At 33.0% G+C, this 20,021-nt stretch overlaps 3 protein-coding genes across 4 annotated transcripts; 1 reads left to right on the top strand and 2 right to left on the bottom strand.

Annotated features, from left to right (window-relative positions):
• Positions 1–928: 928 nt before the first annotated feature.
• LOC116345232 lies at positions 929–7,096 on the bottom strand. Of its 2 annotated transcripts, XM_031774450.1 has the most exons (4): positions 6,915–7,096; positions 2,829–2,836; positions 2,619–2,738; positions 929–2,548 (listed from the first exon to the last, which is right to left on the bottom strand). In XM_031774450.1, the coding sequence occupies exons 3-4, from the start codon at positions 2,733–2,735 to the stop codon at positions 1,043–1,045; spliced, it is 1,623 nt and encodes a 540-aa protein (XP_031630310.1). In that variant the 5' UTR covers positions 2,736–2,738; positions 2,829–2,836; positions 6,915–7,096; the 3' UTR covers positions 929–1,042. The 2 variants fall into 2 exon arrangements, with proteins under 2 accessions (XP_031630310.1, XP_031630302.1); XM_031774442.1 differs by lacking the exon at positions 6,915–7,096 and having other exon boundaries at positions 2,829–3,029.
• Positions 7,097–9,060: 1,964 nt separating this feature from the next.
• Positions 9,061–14,283, top strand: LOC116343177 (BAG domain-containing protein Samui-like). The gene is made up of 4 exons (XM_031771098.1): positions 9,061–9,704; positions 12,211–12,742; positions 12,846–13,406; positions 13,518–14,283. The coding sequence occupies exons 1-4, from the start codon at positions 9,570–9,572 to the stop codon at positions 14,150–14,152; spliced, it is 1,863 nt and encodes a 620-aa protein (XP_031626958.1). The 5' UTR covers positions 9,061–9,569; the 3' UTR covers positions 14,153–14,283.
• An 88-nt stretch (positions 14,284–14,371) lies between these two features.
• On the bottom strand, positions 14,372–19,510 carry LOC116343166 (transient receptor potential cation channel subfamily V member 5). Its single transcript, XM_031771087.1, has 8 exons — positions 19,102–19,510; positions 18,671–19,034; positions 18,109–18,388; positions 17,209–17,984; positions 15,553–15,764; positions 15,298–15,449; positions 14,692–15,226; positions 14,372–14,592 (listed from the first exon to the last, which is right to left on the bottom strand). The coding sequence occupies exons 1-8, from the start codon at positions 19,273–19,275 to the stop codon at positions 14,449–14,451; spliced, it is 2,637 nt and encodes an 878-aa protein (XP_031626947.1). The 5' UTR covers positions 19,276–19,510; the 3' UTR covers positions 14,372–14,448.
• Positions 19,511–20,021: the final 511 nt, after the last annotated feature.

Genomic DNA, 20,021 nt, shown 5'->3' with positions numbered 1-20,021 from the left:
TTTACATTAAACAAACGTAATTTGAAAACTGCATATGTATGTGTATGCGTGTCTATATGTGTTTTTTTTGTAACCAAATAATCATTTCGCATAACGTACATTAAAAATAAATTTATACCATATTCGTTGTGACATTTGATGGGTTCTTCATTTTTTTTTCTCTTCCAATTTATTGTGAGCAAAATTTTGATGAAAAGATTTTCATAACAAATTTCGAATAAATTAACAAAAATTTGCTATCTTGAATCCAAAAAATAATTACGATACGATATTGATGCAGTGTGTCCAAAACGATCATATTGATTTTATTTAAATTTCTGGCGTCTTTTTTTATAAAAAAATTTCAACAAATTCTTTTTATTATAGAAATTCTATAATTGCTTCAAAATCTATTATTATTTTTTTTTTTTTTCAATTTTATTTACCTTTTTAATTTCTTGACGAGTGCTGAAGCACGTCAAAAATTATCGTTTCGATAAAAATGTACTAAATAATATAATTCCACCTATGCCATTAATATTTTTTCTGTGATCGGCTGTCGATATTCACTTTTTACATAAAATATTGTTTTTTTTTTTTTTTTTTTTTTTTTTTGGGGGGGGGGGGGGGGAATTTAATTAATTTGGATTTTTCTTCTACTTTTAATACACTGAGTCTTATGAGAATTAAAACTCAATAAAAGTGTATTAATAGTAGAAGAGAAATCCAAATAAATTGTATTGAAAATACATAAAGATTTAAAATTAATAACTAAATGACATAAAATTTGTAATATAGGATTAGAATTCATCATTTTTTTGAAAATATTCTTGCTGAAATTTGTCAATATTTAAAAAATAATTATCTTCTGTAATTCGTTATTTTTGGTGAAAAGAATTTAAATGAATACTTTCATTGATTTGTTCAGTTCATGATTTTTTTAGTAGGAAGGACCACAAGTTATTATTGAAATTTATTTAAATATTCAATTCCTTGGAATTGGATGTGTTCAATCAATTGAAGCAGAATGCAATAGCTTCAAAGTGTCATTATGTTTCTTAATTTAAGCCAAAATGTGATAATAATTATAATGAACATCATATTCAAAAAATTTCAAGACATGTACCCATTCTGAGTGCGTATCAAACACCATTAATTTTCCCTTGAATCCATTTTTAGTGTCAAATAGTGTTGTAGCATGAAACAATCGAATGTTCAACTTTATGCGATTTGGGCGTCTTTTAACAAATTCAACGATTTCATTATAATCATTTTTTTCAAAACTTTGAATTCCATTTTTTGGCCAAATTACATCGAAATATTGTAATTGAACAGAGTATCGTAACATCTTTTTGATCACATCGAAAGTTATTTCGACCCGATGTTCATGAACAATGGTCAATGATTTTAAATTTGGCAACGTTTGGGCCAATGTAATCAAATGGCTATCCATAAATGTCGCGCTTACATGTAATTTAAGAACATTAATATTACTTAAACCAAAAATATTATTAATCGAATCATCGAGTCTTAGTTCTAGGTCCAGCTGTTGTGGTTGCAATTCTCCTATTTCTTGAAATTCTTCTGTCGTGATTGATCCATCGGTAATTAAGCTTAAATATTTAACGTTTTGCATATTTGTTCCGAAAAGAGTACTAAAATTCTCCGAATATTCGAGTGTAACTTTTTCGATTTGTGGATTACATGCCAAAAACTCATCAAAAATTATAGGCCGGGATCTTATTTGGCATTCCACTAATTTTGAAAGTGTGATTTTTGGCAATTCTGTTATGAATACTTGATGGCAACTTTTTACGGTTAACGTCTCCAATTGAGAACAAGCCGAAATAAATTCATCCAATGGAATATATTCAGCACCGCACACGAGACGTAAGTCCAAGTTTTTCAATTTTGATAGTAGTGAATTAATCTTATTTATGGTGCCAATGCTAATATCGGAAATTGTGAGATTAAATTTAATCAGATTGTTGCAATATTTATGAATTATTTTCAAAAATATGTCCGTAACTGCGGGCATATCATTTGGTTCACGAAATTGTAATGATTGAACCGACGAACCAAATTCGCATAAGAAATTTTCAATTTTGCTGAAACTTTTCAAATCCCAAATATTTACGTCACAACGTTTAATTTTCAATGGAAATATTTGTTTGGCAATTTCTTCAAAACGTCCACACACCTTTTGTATCGAATGAAAATCACCAATGTTAACTACTTTTTCAAATATCATTCGCAAACAATCATCATTGAGAATGTTCAAGATATTTTTTTGCGTTTCGTTGTTTGGCATGGAATTTGGTTTCTCAAAATCTTCAATTTGATCATTTCGGCTTAATAAACCATGTATAAGCAGTTGAGCTTTTTTGAGCGGTTCAACTTTGAACTTTTGGTGATTGAATGTGATTTGTCGTCGCATCACTAGTCGATCAGCTGTTTTAATATTTTTGAACTCGATCAGTAGATATTGTTCCTTTTCTCGAACAAAATATTGGGTCGATTCAATGGCACCATATTTACGCAGAAAGCTGTACACAGCATAGAGGTCAACCTATAATTAGACAGTATTTGAAATTCATTTAAAAGTGACTAATATCTATTTGATAGATGAGTGTACTTACGTATCCCGTATCGTCTTCTGGCACATTTGCTGTTATTTGGATTGTTCTATCTATCGCATCTACAGTGAATATTCTCTCCCAATTCTGAATCAATTGTTGCTTTTCAACCTCGTTCATTGTCTGTATCATTAAAGATATAGCGTTTAATAGTTTTTTTTCTATCGATTTTTTGTCTTGATGAAAATAAACAACAAAATTTATTTAACATACCTATTACTCTAATCAATTTTATCGCAAATAAGATAAATACAGAAAAAAACAAATGACTTTGATTTTCAATAAAATAAACCAGTAATTTTCTTGTCACTTTCAAATTGTTTTAAAACACTCCTTATTACAAGGCACAAACCGAATGAAATGAACGTTGTTTCTCTAATGAGCCAAAGAAAATATTCAAAAGTGGTAAAGGCAATGTGACTTAAACCACAAGTGTGTGGCGATGTGCGTGTGTGATATAGATCTAATATAGATAGAAATGCAATTAGTGCACTGAATTTTTGTGTATGTGTGCGTTTGAGTACGTATTTGTATGTAAAACGTGCAAAAAATCACTTTAAATTGATAATAAGTATGTGCAGAAATGAGCAATTGTTAGAATGAACATTTGTTAGGTTTTTCTTTTTTAACTTATGTGAGCTACTTGAGATGGCTGTAAATATTTGAATTTTTCTCAATGAAAATTTAATGATAAAAATGAGAGGAATAGTTTCAAATATGTTAATTTAAATATATTGTACAAAGTCGTTTCAACCACAATGTAGAAAATAATGAATAAAAAAGTAATAGGTCTATCTACATACTTTGTGATACAGAAATGTGAAAATATTTAGGATAAAAAAAAATTAAGAAAAAAAAAATATCAAACATTATGAAATAAATACACAATGAAAATATAATGATAGACATTTCAAGCTGACAAATATGATTTAACGAAAGTTTGAATGATTTGATTAAAATGTTCCATGGCAACGGACGAATTTAATCAAAGTTCTATAGTTTTCCACTGATCAATACTATTTTGATGCAATATTCATTCAAAAGTTTTCAAAGGTGTATTTTTTTCCTTTCTCTCGAAAATTAATTTATGAGACAAAACGAGGTCCTTCCAAAATACGATCTCTAGGGTAGTCAGAAGCTATGATTTGAAGTAACCATTCAAAGAAAATGGATGCTCAATCATTTGAACCTAGCGCGGGTAAAAAGAAATGTTGTTATTTTCAATTGCTTATTTAAACCAACATTATTTCATTCAGGTACAAGTACAGTGCCGCGTTTCCAAGCCATCAACATTTTACTTTAATATGGAATATAGTACCGACTGATTTTTGCGAAAAATATTAAAAATATTTTACAGTAGAAAAAATCGAGAAAATAAAATTAATTTTCAAGATCAGAAAATAGATTCTTTTCTTAAGAGTCTTTTAAGAGTTCAAAACTCTCCCAGACAAAACCAAAAATAATGAATTCGTCAACCACAAATAGTGGATGTCTCAAACATTCTTAGGTGTCAAGTGATATTACTCACTTTCCTTTGTCTGCTCTTGATGTGGTCATGTTCGTTAAATAAAAAAAAAATCTTTGATTTTGTGTTCAATTCTGAAGGAGTGATTTTAAAAACAAATAAATGATATGTAAAAGTAGCGATTAAATAAAGTTTTCATGTTCACCGACAACATTGATAGCGTTGAGCAACTGAACTAGAATGACGACAGAGCGACCACGTCAAATGTTTATCGTAAACATCATTCTAAATATAGATTGCATTTGAAATGTGATTTAGTTGGTAAAGAGTGCACAAGGTGACCATAAGTAGTATTTTGAATATAGAGAGTCTTTGATATATAACCGCGATTATGACAAACATTTACAAATTCAACGCCAAAAGTGTAGCCCACACACGAACCGAATGTGCAAATGAAATGTCTTAGAAGGCGATATGCTTTGTGTATATAAAATCACATCAATACAAATACACAAAGAGCGGAAACTTTGGGTCGCTTTTGTTTGTTTTTTTGCATCATCGGTTTTCAGTCTAAAAGAGTGTTGATGTCGTCATTGTGACAATGTGACGACTACGCAATAAATAAGACAAAACAGAAAAAGCACTCTCTTCAATTCACAGTTGTAATAGTAAACAACTTTCAGTCGAATTGACGAGATTGAGAGAAGGCAATGAATCATCGCAGTGGACGCGAATACACAGACATACATGTATTTCATACTGGAAATACGGAACCATCGCCAAATACGAAGGCCATTTAAAGAAAGTATATGTATGGATTAAATCGACATTCAATACCGACACAAACAATAAAGGCATGTGCTACACAATGATGTAGCGCCTGCACATATGACATATTTTTTGTTGTTTTTTTCTTTTTTCATAATGGTCCGAACGAAGAGGACGAGAGGAAAGAAGAAGAAAGAAACGTAACAACAAAAATAAGGAGCAAATGAGATCTGTTGCCAAAAAAGTCTATATTTCCTCTTAACCTAAATAGCAAAATAAAAACCCTGATACGGCGACGCTCTTCTGCGACGATTTACGACATTTATTCCGCAATGAATGCGTAACATATCTGTATGTATATTTATTTTTATTGTGTTGAGTCGCCCGATGTTGTAGGGATACCGTAGGTTTTCAGCATACCGTCAATGTCGTCATTGTTACAAACACAACTCGAATGTGTGAAAACAAAGTATCGAAATCGCAAAATAACCGCGGATCGATCACAATCATCGAAAGAGAACGAAAACAAGAGAAAAACCGATGCATACGCACATACATTTGCAAATTGCAATATTTAATTGAGCAAAATGCTCAAACTTTTTAAGAGAACCGTCAAGAAAATTGCACAAAAGATTTGCGCTGCTGTTTATTTTCACAGTCACAACTCACTATCGAATCAATGAAAGTGTTTGCGGACAAGTTATTTATAAATGTGATCTGTGGAATGGTGCATACGTGTTTATTTTCATTTTTCTCCTCGAAAATTTTGTTGTTTTCATTCTTGATTTCTATTTCGTTTTTCGTAAATTTTCATTTTTCTATTTCGTTCTGAAAACCATTCAAAAAATTAATAATTTTACGCTTTGTTTCAATTATGAAAAAATTGCATTTGCTTTTGTTAAGCCGCGGTGTCAAATGTACCGTTAATCTTCTATTGATACATATCGTATAAATTAACTGAAAAGTCATCGTTAATTTCAACTGCAAAATTTATTCATCTGAAATTTCGTAGAAATTATATGGGTTTTGGTTTTCACCACCCTAGAATGCATTCGCATTATAAAAATAGACTAATCTATGTACAAAATTTTGTTGTGTTTTTTTTTATTTGTGAAATATTCCATTTCAACTTGCCAAAATCACTCAGACGATTTGATAATTTTATTCGAATGAACGCGCGATCTCTACGACACAAATAAATCGTTAACCATTCTCCTTCGAATTACTCAGCAATTTTTGCAAGCAGTCTTTTTTTCTCATTTCTATCTGTTTGGTATCACAAGTGGGTCATGCCCGTGTCATCATATTCATATGCCATAATTAGAAATCCAATTAGAAATGTGTTTTGTGTCGCGGTTTTATTGATGACATTATTATTATTTTTTATTTAGCCACTGATCTAAGCCTTACTTTCAAAACTAAATCACCTTCTTAAAAACCGATCTCTTTCGATATGGAAAGGTATGGGATTATGCACATAAAAATAAAATTCACTAAATACGAATGAAAGATGAACAAAGCACCTGAGAAAATAGAAAAAAAGCGTTTCTCATTTGGCAGCGTACTTACAAAAATGCAAATTTGACGATGCGTTTGATAATAACATATGTGCAATTTCAATTTGATCGTGAAATAAGATTTGCATCATTTTTTATTTACTATTTTGTACCCAGTTGCTGCGTCAATTGCCTATTTTAAGTAATTCATCTGTTTATATATTCTGAATAAAGAATCTCCATCAAATTCTTTCGATTGACTTAATCAATGAACGTTTGAAGTGATTTATTTAATGCCTATATCTAAGTAGACTTGATTTCAGGTCATGAACTTTGAATGTGAATCATATACTCAATGAAAATAAATTGAAATGAAACTTTATCTATTGTATGGTATGTTGATGAAATTCTGAGAAGTTTTCAGCCGTCCGAATGAGTGAAAAAAAAAAGAGAAATGACTAAAATGATCTATTTATGTTGAATATTAATTAGGTTGTAATATTGGCATTTGAATAAAAAAAGAGTGTCAAAAACAAACATTCCTTCGGTATTTCTCACTTACATTCATACCTTTCGTTCGCTTAATTTGCAAATACAAAGATATTCAGGTATTTTTCCAAATGTTGTGCACATTCTTTGCGTTTATTTTGTTTTTTCCATTTTCAAAGCACATATTTTCTGTATCACATTTATTGTACTCCAATAAAATTTAAACAATCTGATATTCACGTCATCGTCGTCCGGAATGTGTGTCTATCTGCTCTAATAGCATTTATTCATACGTGCAATTGACGTGATGGTGATTCTCGACTGTATTCAAATCGTGATGCCATTTAATTTATTGAGACTGTATAAACAATAGAATCTCTTCTGAGTATCTTGAGCGAAAATATGCGACAAAACGCTAACACATGTTTTCATACGATATTGTTTATACAGAGGTGTGAGCATCACATATCCAACACAAAATGATTCACAACCGAAATTCCAATGAGGAAAATACAATACAAATTGTTTATGTTTGAATCTATTATTTGGCACTTTATTGAGCTATTATCTGTTGTCAATGAATAATAAAATCTGAAGCTATTTATTATCGGTTAAGTTCAGATTTTATTGGCATAATACACGTTGTTTGCGAAGAAGTTTGGAGGCTCGAACTTTGTAGTAGTCGAAGAGAAGTAGGCGATTTCAAGTACTGCTTCTTATATTCATAATAAATACGTTTAAACATGTATGTTTAAAAATAAGCAAAAATATACACCTTGTCAATGGGATATACATTTTTTTATATTTCGTTAATGATGAAAAGAGCTCATTGTGTCAGTCAAATTACAACTGATTTATTTCATGAGGCTTAAATTTTATAAAGGCGACAGAGACGAAAAACAAAATTGAAATAAATGGAAAGTGGTAAAGAGTTTGTATACGAATTTATGGAAAATCTGCATCGATAACAATATTATGCACTACGAACAGTGCATAAGACGTGTATTCGACAATAATTGGCACACTAAAAATGAACAGAAGTCAATGGACAACAAAATGTTAATTGAGCACTTTGATTTCACTTTTGCATAAAATGCTCCATTTTGCATTCGAACGGTATGTGTAATGTATCGGTGTGTTGATAACATTGATTTACGATTCAATCGGTTAATTACTTTGGGTGGTCACCCGTCCAATTTGGCAAAAAATAATTATAAACCTGCTGTCTATTCATTTATTAGCGTTCAATGGTTGTCGAAAATTTTTGCCCGTTCTGTTTTGGAGGCTTTTTTGTGTGTGAGTGTGTATGAATTTGGTATTGTGTGCAAAGCCGGCTGAATTTCCAATAGTTTCATGACATATCCTACGTGTTTGGATTTGCAAATTTGTATTCAAATTAGATTCAATATCCACACGTCTCTCGATCAGTCTCGACCGTAAGATTGAAAGTTGAATATTTTTAAAACGACGAACATTGAATTTCGACCATTTTCGATTTATTTCGCTGCTTTGTCATTTTCATTTATGGTGGTAGTTGTTGCAATACCTTCATTTTATCTTTAGGCATCTTTTTATTTATCTTGTCTGTGCTCATCTAGAACGAATTGAATGACAATCAAGTTTGAGTACAAATTAAGTAATATCCATTGCAATCATATACGAAAAAAAAACTGATTTATTTTAAGGAAACACCAAAAATGCGTTTCAATCAAATTTCTCCTTTTTTCATATGATCATCACAATAATTTCTCGAATCTTCGATCAAATGTGAAAAATTGCGCGATCTAAAGTTTAAAAAAGTTGTTTCATTGTTGACCATGTGTCCGTATGTATTTTGTATGTTTGCGGAAAAAAAAAACATTTTTGTTCGAATAATTTCTACGCGTTTCTAGGAATTTCATGACTGTTATGTATGGGTGTGAACGGTGTAAGCTTATAATGTACGCCAACAATTGGAAATAATAGCGAGTTGGCTGCTAAAAGTGATCAACGTTTGAATTGAATGAGTAGATAGACCTGCACCAAAACTGTATTGCAAATGTTAAAAAATTCCCACACAAAAAACGACATGTATATATACAATGTTGTGCCCACATTGTTTGGCGTCGTCTGTATGTGCGATTTGTTGCCCGCAATAAAGAACGAAAGAATGACAGAGAGACGTAGAGCATGTATATGATGCGTGTGCGTGTGTGTGTGTGTAAGCTTTCGCGGTTACAGGCTACATGACACCGTCGACTATGGGTGTGTGCTCAACATCGATATACATTCAATTTCGTGTGATGTTCACGAGTGAGAACAACAAAAAACAAAACGTGCAAACGACTTTTTCGTCAGTTAAGTAAGTGATACGTAAGTGTGAAGAATATTTTATCGCAGCAAGCAAGTTGGGTCGAGTGAATTGTAAAAAAAAAAATATATATATCTTCGTCGACATTTTTTGTTCAAATTTCGGTGTGTTTTTATTTTAAATTGAAAAATTGTGTGAGATTCAAAAAGGATTTAAGGAATTCACAACAATTTCAATGTGAATTTTTATCTTCTAACAAAAATCTCATTTAAAAATCTGCAAAGAGACAAAAAAAAAATTAATGTGGAAAATTCCGGTGCACAGGAACTAGAAAGGGAAAAAGTGCCATTACAAAATAAACATCCGTAAAAAAATCAACAAACGTTCTTGAAACGTTGAGAGAACAAATTTGAAACGGAATTTTATTGAAATTTGTGTATGAAACCATGAAACCGACTGTGATAAATAATAACAGTGAAAATCCCCATCAGCCCCAGCACGACCAACAAAATGTGAATCATAATCAAGCAAATAATGGTCAACCACCTACTGACCATTCGCGACGATTTCCACAATTTCGGGTAAGTGGCGTTTGACCTTGTGTAGATATTCGAACAAAAATCGAAAGCTGCACGAAATATGTTCGTCAGCGCACTAAGCTCATTATCTTTGAGCTCTCATCAATCGACAATAAACGCGCATCGCAAAGAAAATGAAATATAATATGATTTCCTTATCGCAACATTGTATTACACCACCAACAAATTTCATACAAGTTTCTTTTTTTTTTTGGCTCATTACTTTAAATGTAACTATTGCCTGTAATGGTTCGAATGTTTTCGGCTTCAACCGATTCGATATGACACATAAGGCGAGAGATTCGATGCTAATATCAGACCAAAATTATTGGATAATAGATTTGTGATTGTTATGTTCAAAAAAAAAAATTAATGTTTAATCCAATTGAGAGCATGAAAACTTATTGTTATGAAAATTTAATTTGGTTAATTAAATTAAGGACAAACATAAAAAGAAAATATTCACTTTTGGAATACGCCATTAAAATTGGCAACCTCTTTGTTTTGCTGATTTTTCTGTCTTGAAAAAATGTAAAGATTGAGCAAAACAGCGGGCGAAAGAGGCTCTGAAAGAAAAGTATGGCCAGAATCGTCCAATAGGACAAGTGTAAATCAAAAGAAAAAGAATATATAGAACGTGCGGATTTGCGCAAGCTCTCCTTTTGTGTTGCTGTTTCTTTTTTTCATCGTCGTCGTCGTCGTCATCATCGTTTTTGTTCATCGTGATGAGTAATACACACATTCGATCGTTGAATATACTGGGTGCGCGCAATACTGTATCTGCTCTGTTTATATTGTGCATACCAATGATACATTGAAAAGTGTCTGGCATGATGAGTTTGTGTGGTTTTTTTTGCATATTTTCTTCTTCTTACGCTTTTCTTTCTTTTAAAAAACCCCATTTCATTGTTCATGTGAGGCAATTAAGTGCGTCTTTTCCACTTTCGGTGCCATATAATCCACATAAATATTAAAATGTGAAATATCATTGCGCGTGATGAGCGAATTTCAGTAATCAAGTCAAATTCATGCATGAAAAATGCCCACGGAAAATGTATCCAGCGATTAAAATTTGTGCTAAAATCAAATGAAATTGCCTCAGATGTATTATGATTGACGAATGACGCCAAGAAAAATCAAAATGTTCAGAAAATAGTGTGGCTGTTTGTTTGGACTCGTCTTTGGTCATTTAAAATCAAAGTAAATGCTTCTTTGTCCGTGAACCTGCAGCCGCTGCAATCGTTAACATTTTGTCTCGCTTACACACGCGCAAGCATTCACATACTTTTTAATTCCCTGGATCTTTCTATTCCTCTCTCTCTCTCTCTCTCTCTCTCTCGTCCATTTTCTCTATCGTTCTGACGATAGATTAAGTGGCGACATGAGAAATCACCATTCATTCTTTATGTTTCGTCGTCGTTTTTATATTTGTTTCCTTCACAAAATTGCCAGCGGAAAATTATTAATATTTTTTTCGCGTGTGCTCCGTTGAACAGAAAATAAAAGTGACGGCCACACAACGGAGTATATTTTTTTTATCGTCGAGGTTCGTGTCGAATTAAATTGGAATACCAAAGAGATGAATGAAACCGTTGAAAACGACCGAAGCAAATATTGAGCCTTTTTTGTTTCATTCGTCTATGTAAAAAAAACAAATTCTTATTTCTATTCAGTTGGTGACTTCATTAAAATATTGCTTGTTTGAAGCAAATCTCACGATAGTATTAACGCGATGTTGTGTTTTAGCGATTTATACGGCACAGGATTTTTTTTTTCTTCAAATATTTATATGAGATTGAATGAATGTGTTTGTTGATTATGACCATGTTATTGCCTCTCTACACAACCTACTCACGATAGCTAAAATGCCAGCCAAACGAAGCAACAACGCCACAGCAAATTTTATAGAGAAATCTGTATAATGATTTCAAAATGAATATATATATTATTATTTTTCATTTGCTCCGTGGTATGCACAAAGAAATTGTCGTTGAACCATTCCGACGACGGTGTGACTTTTGTAATATTCTCTCTGAGGCAAAAAGTACAAAGCGTACACCGCTGTTCCGTATGTTCAATGATCGAGTAATATAGTTTTCGTTTGGCTCATTGAGCTGCTTATTATTCAAATTAGAATTGCGATTGTGAGAAGAGACTCGAAACTGGTGAATCTGATCTTCTGTATTGTGATGAATTGTTTTTAGCTGTTTCGCTCTTGCTTTTTCATGCGAACTCACAACTGATCGAGCAAACGCAAAGTTATAAATAAATGATTTTTGTTTTAATAGCGCGCATTTGTTGTTTGCTAAATTGATGTGTGTTGTTCTCGCATCATGCGCTTAACGTTATTTATTCACTTTCCGTGAATCAACCAGATTCTGAACTATAGACACTATTGTACCTTTCTCACATCGTATGAATGAGCTTTTGCCGTCGTCTCTCTCTGTGTATTAAATTTGACATTTCAATCGTGGTTATTAATTATTTTCTTTATGTCTATTCCGTGTAGCAACATGGTTTTGGTTTCGACGATCCAGATGGTGATGTATTTGCCGATATGGGATTGCGATCACGTTTGAATCGTATGGGAAATCCATTTGATTGGAGTGCTCGTAAACGACGTGGATCTGGACAAAATTTGGCCGATGCCCATCATTACTTTGATGATGTTGATTTTCCATTTGGTTCGACATGGGATGCATTTGGACGTGTGGGCAATAAACGACATCCAGCTGGAGCAGCTGATCGTAGTGGTTTCTTCGATTATGTTCCACCTGAATTAAGACAATATGTGCCCGAAAATTTCGGTGGATATTTTCGTGATGATCGTCAGCCCCCACACCATCAGCAGCAACCACAACAACATCACCAACAACAACAAATGCCACCACAGCAACCACAAATGCCACCGCAACAACAACAAGGCTATCAACAAACCGGATCAAAATCGAATCTTTGCGATGCGGCCATTCAAACAGACGATCTTGGCGCTCAAAATAATGGCAACGATCGCAGAGAAGGATCCAACAACTCTGGACATGGTTTGTATTTTCATTTTGTTTTGAATTTCGATAGCTTTTAGCTTAAGACGAGAAAATGTAAATTGGAGCGATTGAAAGAAACTAACGACTCTATTTTTAACAGATAACCGAAATGATGGCAACGTAAATCGTAGCTCAAGTGCAGCATCGAGCTCGAGCACCTCGACACCATATGGAAATCAAGTGCATATGTCAACATCGGCCGATGGACCCGGAGCTTATGCGGGTGCAGCAGCCGGAAATAATCAAAATCAATATTATCAACAAAGTCCGAATTATGCACATCAAACACCACAATATGGGCGCCATTATCAACAACCATATGGCCAACAATATCAATATTCACAATCTCCACAACAAAATCAATTTTATGCTCAAGCTCCGCCACCTCCACCACCACAACCACAACCGCAACAACAACAGCAGCAACAACATACACCACAAGAAGGTTTTGTTCGAAATGTACCCATCGTACTTGAAGAAACTGGAACGCCAGTTAATCGTAGCACTGAAACTGGCGCACCGCCACCAACTAAGACTCAAACAGGCCCGACCAAAACTAGACCAGAACCACTTAACAAAGAATCATTCGCATCAAATGAGCCAATACCTTGTCCACCTCCGCCCGCGTCTCAGAATCAACAATCACAACCACAGCATTCCGGTTAGCGTTTTTCTTTTTTCTTACTTTGAATTTATATTTAAAAATTGAAGAAAAAAAAAATTGAAAAATTAAACTAAATTTGGAATATTGTTTTTTATTTTTAAATTGTAGATAATCAAGAAAATGCTGATTTAGCGCCACCACAAACACCTCATACCGCCGATTGTATATCAAAAATTCAAGCAATTCAACGTGATGTGTTGGAACTTATGTTGGCTGTTGAACAATTTGGTGGAAAACGCGGTGACAAAGATTACATCTACTTAGATGAGATGCTCACACGAAATTTGCTAAAATTAGACACAATTGATACAAATGGAAAGGAAAGTATACGATTGGCACGAAGAGAGGCAATCAAATGTATTCAAACATCGATTGCTGTGCTAGAAGCAAAATCTGATTTGCACTTGAATGAAAAGAGAGAAAGCATCGATCAGACAAACAAGGAACAGGCCGAAGATAGTGCCAGTACTGAAACCGGCACTGCGATGGCACCATCACCAGTATCAACTGAAGAAAAACCAGCCGAAAAAATGGATGTTGAAAATACAAATACTGAACAAAGCGCAACGAATTCCGATGCGGCCACTGATGCAAATACCGATATTCCCAAAGTTGAAAATATTACCATCGACGATAAGACAAGCAATGACAATGATAAACCATCACCAACGCAAACCGAACTGGAATCAAAACCAGAAGAAAATAGTGCCACTTCAGAAAATACAGCTGATACTAAAAATTAAGCGACTATACTTGATTAAAATTGCGACATTTTTCGTCTTTATCAAACCAACTAGTTTTTAAATGACAATGAACATAATTTTTGTTTACACTGACCGATAAAAAAAATGAAAGAAAGAAAAACAAATCTAATGCGAAAAAAAATTGTTGAAAATATTTAATAAAAAAAAAAGTTAGAAGAAAGAAAAGTTTGATGTTTCATTGTTGTTTCATTTGTCTCGTATCGTTTATCTGCCTTTATTACTGTGTGTGTGTTTTTTTTTTAAAACTTTTGACTAAAACATTGTTGTTTGGTTATTTATTGCATCGAATTCAAAAGTTTTTCGATTAATTTCTGTCGTTCACGTTCTCGTTGCTCTCGTTCAACGTTTCGTTTTTTCGCCAAACGCTCATGGATACGCTTCATTTCCAAAATCTCTTTCATCTCTTCTTTGTCACTTTCCTAAAATGGAGAAATTCGTATTGAAAATAAAATGTGACCGTTTCAAATGATCATTATGTAAAACAGATGTGAAAAATTGGTGATAATTTGAGTGCTTACAGTCATATTCAATCGTAAAACTAAAGCTCGTCTTCCATCTGACATTGGTTGACTGTAAAAGTTAAAGTTTTTCAATCGTTCCATGGGTGAAACGCCACGTTCAACAACTAAAACAATACGCGCCCACTGTCGCTGCCATTCATTACGTGTTTCAGCGATTTTTTGATATGTATTACCCATCATAGCAATTAACATGTTTACCAACAATACGGCCACAATCACCATGAATACAACGAATAAAATTTTTCCCTCCATTTCGTGATTCGTTCGTTCCATTGTGCCAAAGTAATCACCAAAATTTGTGAGCGACATCAAGAACATGGCCACAATTGATTCCATTGGTGATGGCACCGGATTTGATTCCGCATCGTCACCAACATCTGGCGTTGTTGGATTATCAAACGAAAGAAAGATGATGTAGTATGCTTGAGCAAAACCCATTACAAACACCACATAAATCGACACAAATCGAATCAAATCTCCCATTACCATACGATAAATCATCACAACGAAAGGTCCAACCGATTTGAATCCTCTGTAAAATATAAACCACAAATATGAGCTTCAATTCATTTGAATGTTTTTTTTTAATTCATGATGATGTACCTGCAAAAGAATAGAAAATAGGGTGCCGTTGTCAGCATGATCATAACGCAAACATGATCTTCAAGTTCGATTAGGCAAAATATTCGTAATGGAACGATAGTCATCATTAGGCAACAAGAAAAGAGAAACATGACTCGAGATGGGGCAGTCATCTGAAAAATTTCAAATATTGTTTTAGTTCTTCAATACTAAAAAAAGTCCAAAATAAAAACGAAATAATTAAGAAAATTCTGTTGTTTGTGCTAGTTTTCTTACCAAATTTTCGATAAACATGTGATATCCTAAAAATTTCATTTCGCGCAATGCCGCAGCAATATACAAAAATGCACCAGTCAATTGTATTATTTCGGTAACAATTCGAACTTTATCCATATCGGAATCAATATTGAGCAACGGACATTCCGTAAATGAACTCCACCAGGTCGTTTCATTTAAATGGTCCGTTTTATTGTACCAAAAAGGATCACCTATGGAAATTGCATTTTTACATTTAAGTTTTTTAGTTTATTCAATTTTTCTAAAGGAAAATTCAATTTGTACAGATTAACGTATCATGTGCAATATTATTAAGAATTAGTTCATCTGATTAAACAAACGTTTTTTTAGATTGTTTTGTATCGATGATATAGTTTGTAATTGATAACGACAAGATTGTCATTCAAGTTATATTATGAAAGTATTTCAGAATCGGTTAACGATTTGATAAGTTTGTTTGCTCAATTTTCCAGTGACGGAATTTATTATCACTAAATAAAATAAGTCTCTGTCGCAAGCTCTGTCGTCTAGCGAAACGGAAAATCCATGCCAACCATATTGATGCATAGTCCGAGATAAGAACAGAGACGTTGAAAAATTTTCGGAATTTTTCAAATGATCAAAGTTCAAGGCAACATAATGAAGTGCATGCAATGAATGCGAAATAGTAATAAATAGCAGGGAAAACCACAAAATCACATGAATAATAGATTTTCTTTTTTTAAATGGATTAAATGCATTGGTATGTACGTGATTTGGAGAATTATGAACGTGATTTGGCAAGATCGATAGAATCAATCAATATTCACAATTAAGTTTAATTAATTGAATTAACACACGTTACACTCTCAATCAGATACCGTGATTAATTTTAGTGTTTCAGCTAAATTTAATTTTGGCATAAATAAATAACCGACAACGTTTTAATTTTCAGTATCACCATTTAAAAAGATTACTTCAATCCGAATAATCATTGCAGTTTCGATTGCCATTTTGGCTGTATTTTCGATGCTAAGCATGGTAGATGCAGAATGCTGTCCAACCGATTACGTAAGACGGTGTAATGATGGAAGGATTCATGAGGGAAGATTTTGTGGCAAAGGACCGTGTAATATCTTTGGTTGTAACTGCGATGGTGGCTGCTTTTAAGTGCAAACATTGTAATAAAAAAGATCAGGTTTTTTTTCATGAATCCATCTGATTCATTTTTTCCTGATGTTATTATATTGAGCCGCACATTAACCAACTAATTAATGCGGTTGTCAGTTAAGCCATGTAATTTACATTAAAACCATAAATACGTATATGATGTAAAAGTACCAAAAATTACTTTTTATGTGCCAAAAATATGCTTAAAATTGAAAAAATTACAATCAAGCTTAGGGATCTTCCAATTTTTAACTTGAGAATGTTCTGAACTGGTACAATCTTTACCAATGCTTTTGACATAAATACTTGAGAATATGTTCATCAATTATTGTAAGAAATACACGCGAACAATGATTTTTTTTCAGATGACTTCTCCTTCATGACTAATGTAAGTAACAAAGCAAATCATTTCTCACATACACATCAATCGAGGAAAGTATAACAACGAGTGCACCTATTTAAAATAGATAAAAGTAGCAAGCTTTTCTTTTCCATTGCAAAACTTACCATTTTCCTTAATATGTGTTAGTGGCATTGATATGGCTGACGAAATACTATTGTTCATAAATATAAATGATGAAATGTTGTAATCTAAATTCGTTGCTTGTGTGTCGTTAAATAACTGTCGATTGGTAACGTTAAGTACATTCGAAATAAGAACGGTTTGATTGTGATTATAGTACAGGTGTTGGTGTAACGTATCGTTTGAATTTTTATTTACAGCGTTGACTTTATTGTCATGTTTACTATTTGAATTTACGTTTGTATCGTCATTATTATCATCATCAGCATCATCATCGGCATCGGGACCGGGTCGTAGTAAAAAACTAATAAGCGAAATTAAAAAATACGACGTAAAGAGATAAAATTGACGATAAAATCTCGATTTAACGAATGTATTCCATTTGGTTTTGAGTAAATCGATAAGAATGCCATCGAGAAGTTCAAGATGTTCGTCCTTATCACCAAAAACCACTAAATTCAATGCCGAATCTTTACTTATGTGTCCCGTTACACAATCGATCGTATCTATTTGTGGCAATGGATATGCGGCACACGTTATACTCCCTAATTGCCAATAAATTTCACGTTCAATGTTCATTATGTGGAAGAAAATTTCAACACGTCCCAATTTAGCGGCCAACGTTAATGGCGTCAAATTCAATTGATTTCGCACCGCAAGCGATGAACCAACTTCATAGGCCATATCGAATGTTTCCAATTTTTCATAAATCACTAGCATATGCAGCACGGTATTTCCGTTGGTGTCTTGTGCATCGGGACTATTAATAAACAATATATATAAAAATAAGTTAGTTAATAGTCTCTTTTAATCAGTTGAACCTGTTTATCAATTTAAAACAGCAAAAAATGAACAGACATAAAAAATAAAAATAAAACACTTACTCAGCACCACGAGCCAGTACTAAGCGATAACATTCCTCTTGTCCCAAACAAGCGGCAAAACTAAGCGGATATTCACCCCAATATACATAACCATCGTAATTTGTAAATGAATTTACATCGACCCACTCATGTTCGATATTATCGGTTCGTGACGCCTTTTGATCTTCAGGTGACATAAATGTTCCGCAACAACGTTCATTCACATTTGCACCAGCATCCAATAAATATTTCACCATTGCTGGATCTTCATTTACAATCGCTATATGAAGTGTATTCTCGCCTTTGTTCACCGTGTGTGTGTGATTGTGATTTATAGTTGTCAATGAAATCGAAAGTGTATTATTTGATTATTAGTGATAAATGACAGGTAGATAAGTAATTGGCAATTGTGCATTCTGCAATTTGTTAACAATCGTAACAAAAATAGATGATGAAGTCATATTTTGTATGATGACTTCTTTCATTATCATGTAAATATTAACAAATTCAACAAAATCAAACGTAACGAGTCTATTTATAGTTAAATTGATTGAATAAATATTGTGAAAAATAAATATAATACCATAGTATTCATCCGACATGTAAATGTCATTGATGAGTTTTGGATAGAATTTTAACAGTCTCTTGGCCAAATCGGCATGTAATGATGTGGCATTCAGTAAGCATAGATGAAATATTGATTCACCAACTGCACCGCGTTTCTTCAAATCCCAGCACACTTCACGATATCCCGATGGATTCATCAGATATTCACTCTCTTTGACATGCGGTAAGTGTTGATCAATATCGAACTCTTCGTCTGGATTCTCCATGGTTCGAATTTCGGGCAATTGTTTGTGCCGTGGACGCTCACAATTTCGCATCATTACAATTTTTGATATAGGAATATATCTACCAGCTCCTTTATTATACAAAAATGGTTCGACCTATCGTAAAATGAATAATAATATTTGAAAAAATGGAACTCCGCCATTCCCCATTTTCATATCATACTTTTGTTTTGATGGCATGATCAATTTCAGCGTATTGTTTGTTTTGGCAAGCACGTTTCATCATGTCAACAAGAAGTCCGCCACCTTTTAAATTAACCAATTTGTACAGTGGTTGCGTTGATACGCCAGCCTGTTTTTTAACACCACTGGTTACATTACTCTCCGTATTTCCCATATTGTCGTATAATTATTGTATACACATTTTTATTTTCGTACAATTGAATTCGTTCATAATTAACACATGCATTTTCTATCCCTTTAAAACCAAGCAATTTTTTCCACTTTTAACTTTATCATTATTTCTAAAAACAAAACAAAAACGAGTGAACTTCCTATGTGTCCGTTTATTGGGGAATCTCCTATTCGTTGAAATGTAATAGTTCACTCCAACAATTTTGAAAGGAAATCACCATTTTTACACACAGAGAGTGATAGACAGAGAAGCCACAAAATAAATAAACACAATATTCAATTTTTTGGCAGTCTTTTGGAATTTTATAAATTTCAATTACTTCCAAATTGAATGACACACATTGTTTTTTTTTTTCTCAATCAACCCGCTCACACATATGTCACGAAATGTGTCTCTTGATTATGGTGATACACTACACACTTTGTGATTTGGTTGTTTGATTTGTTTCTTTTTTTGTATGTGGATTCTTTTTGCATTGTTTCCTTTTTATTTCGCTTTTATTCAATTCAATTTCAAATATTCACCCAAAAAAAAATGTTTGCCATTCCGTGCCACTTATCTTGTGTGTAGTAGTACGTATGCGTGTACAATTGTTTCTAAATCGTGTACATTTTACACTTAACGGCCATTTATTGATCAAACATTAACACAATTTTTTGGTTATGGTATAATGCGTTGGAATTATCGATTTAAATGCCTTCGTTTACCCCATTCGATTTGAGCAATAT

The sequence above is a fragment of the Contarinia nasturtii genome, unplaced genomic scaffold, assembly GCF_009176525.2.
Source record: "Contarinia nasturtii isolate CC-2019 unplaced genomic scaffold, AAFC_CNas_1.1 Cnas_scaffold_129, whole genome shotgun sequence".
Lineage (NCBI taxonomy): Eukaryota > Metazoa > Arthropoda > Insecta > Diptera > Cecidomyiidae > Contarinia > Contarinia nasturtii.
This window is presented reverse-complemented; position numbering and strand designations above follow the sequence as displayed.

Bases quoted from the DNA above. Each gene is read 5' to 3' on its own strand.
- LOC116345232 (XM_031774450.1), bottom strand. From the start codon at position 2,735: ATGAACGAGGTTGAAAAGCAACAATTGATTCAGAATTGGGAGAGAATA. The intron at 2,549-2,618 runs GTAAGTACACTC...GTCTAATTATAG, and splicing joins CAGAAGACGATACGGGATAC to GTTGACCTCTATGCTGTGTA.
- LOC116343177 (XM_031771098.1), top strand. From the start codon at position 9,570: ATGAAACCGACTGTGATAAATAATAACAGTGAAAATCCCCATCAGCCC. The intron at 9,705-12,210 runs GTAAGTGGCGTT...TATTCCGTGTAG, and splicing joins GACGATTTCCACAATTTCGG to CAACATGGTTTTGGTTTCGA. The intron at 13,407-13,517 runs GTTAGCGTTTTT...TTTAAATTGTAG, and splicing joins ATCACAACCACAGCATTCCG to ATAATCAAGAAAATGCTGAT.
- LOC116343166 (XM_031771087.1), bottom strand. From the start codon at position 19,275: ATGGGAAATACGGAGAGTAATGTAACCAGTGGTGTTAAAAAACAGGCT. The intron at 19,035-19,101 runs GTATGATATGAA...ATTTTACGATAG, and splicing joins ATCATGCCATCAAAACAAAA to GTCGAACCATTTTTGTATAA. The intron at 15,450-15,552 runs GTAAGAAAACTA...GAAATTTTTCAG, and splicing joins ACATGTTTATCGAAAATTTG to ATGACTGCCCCATCTCGAGT.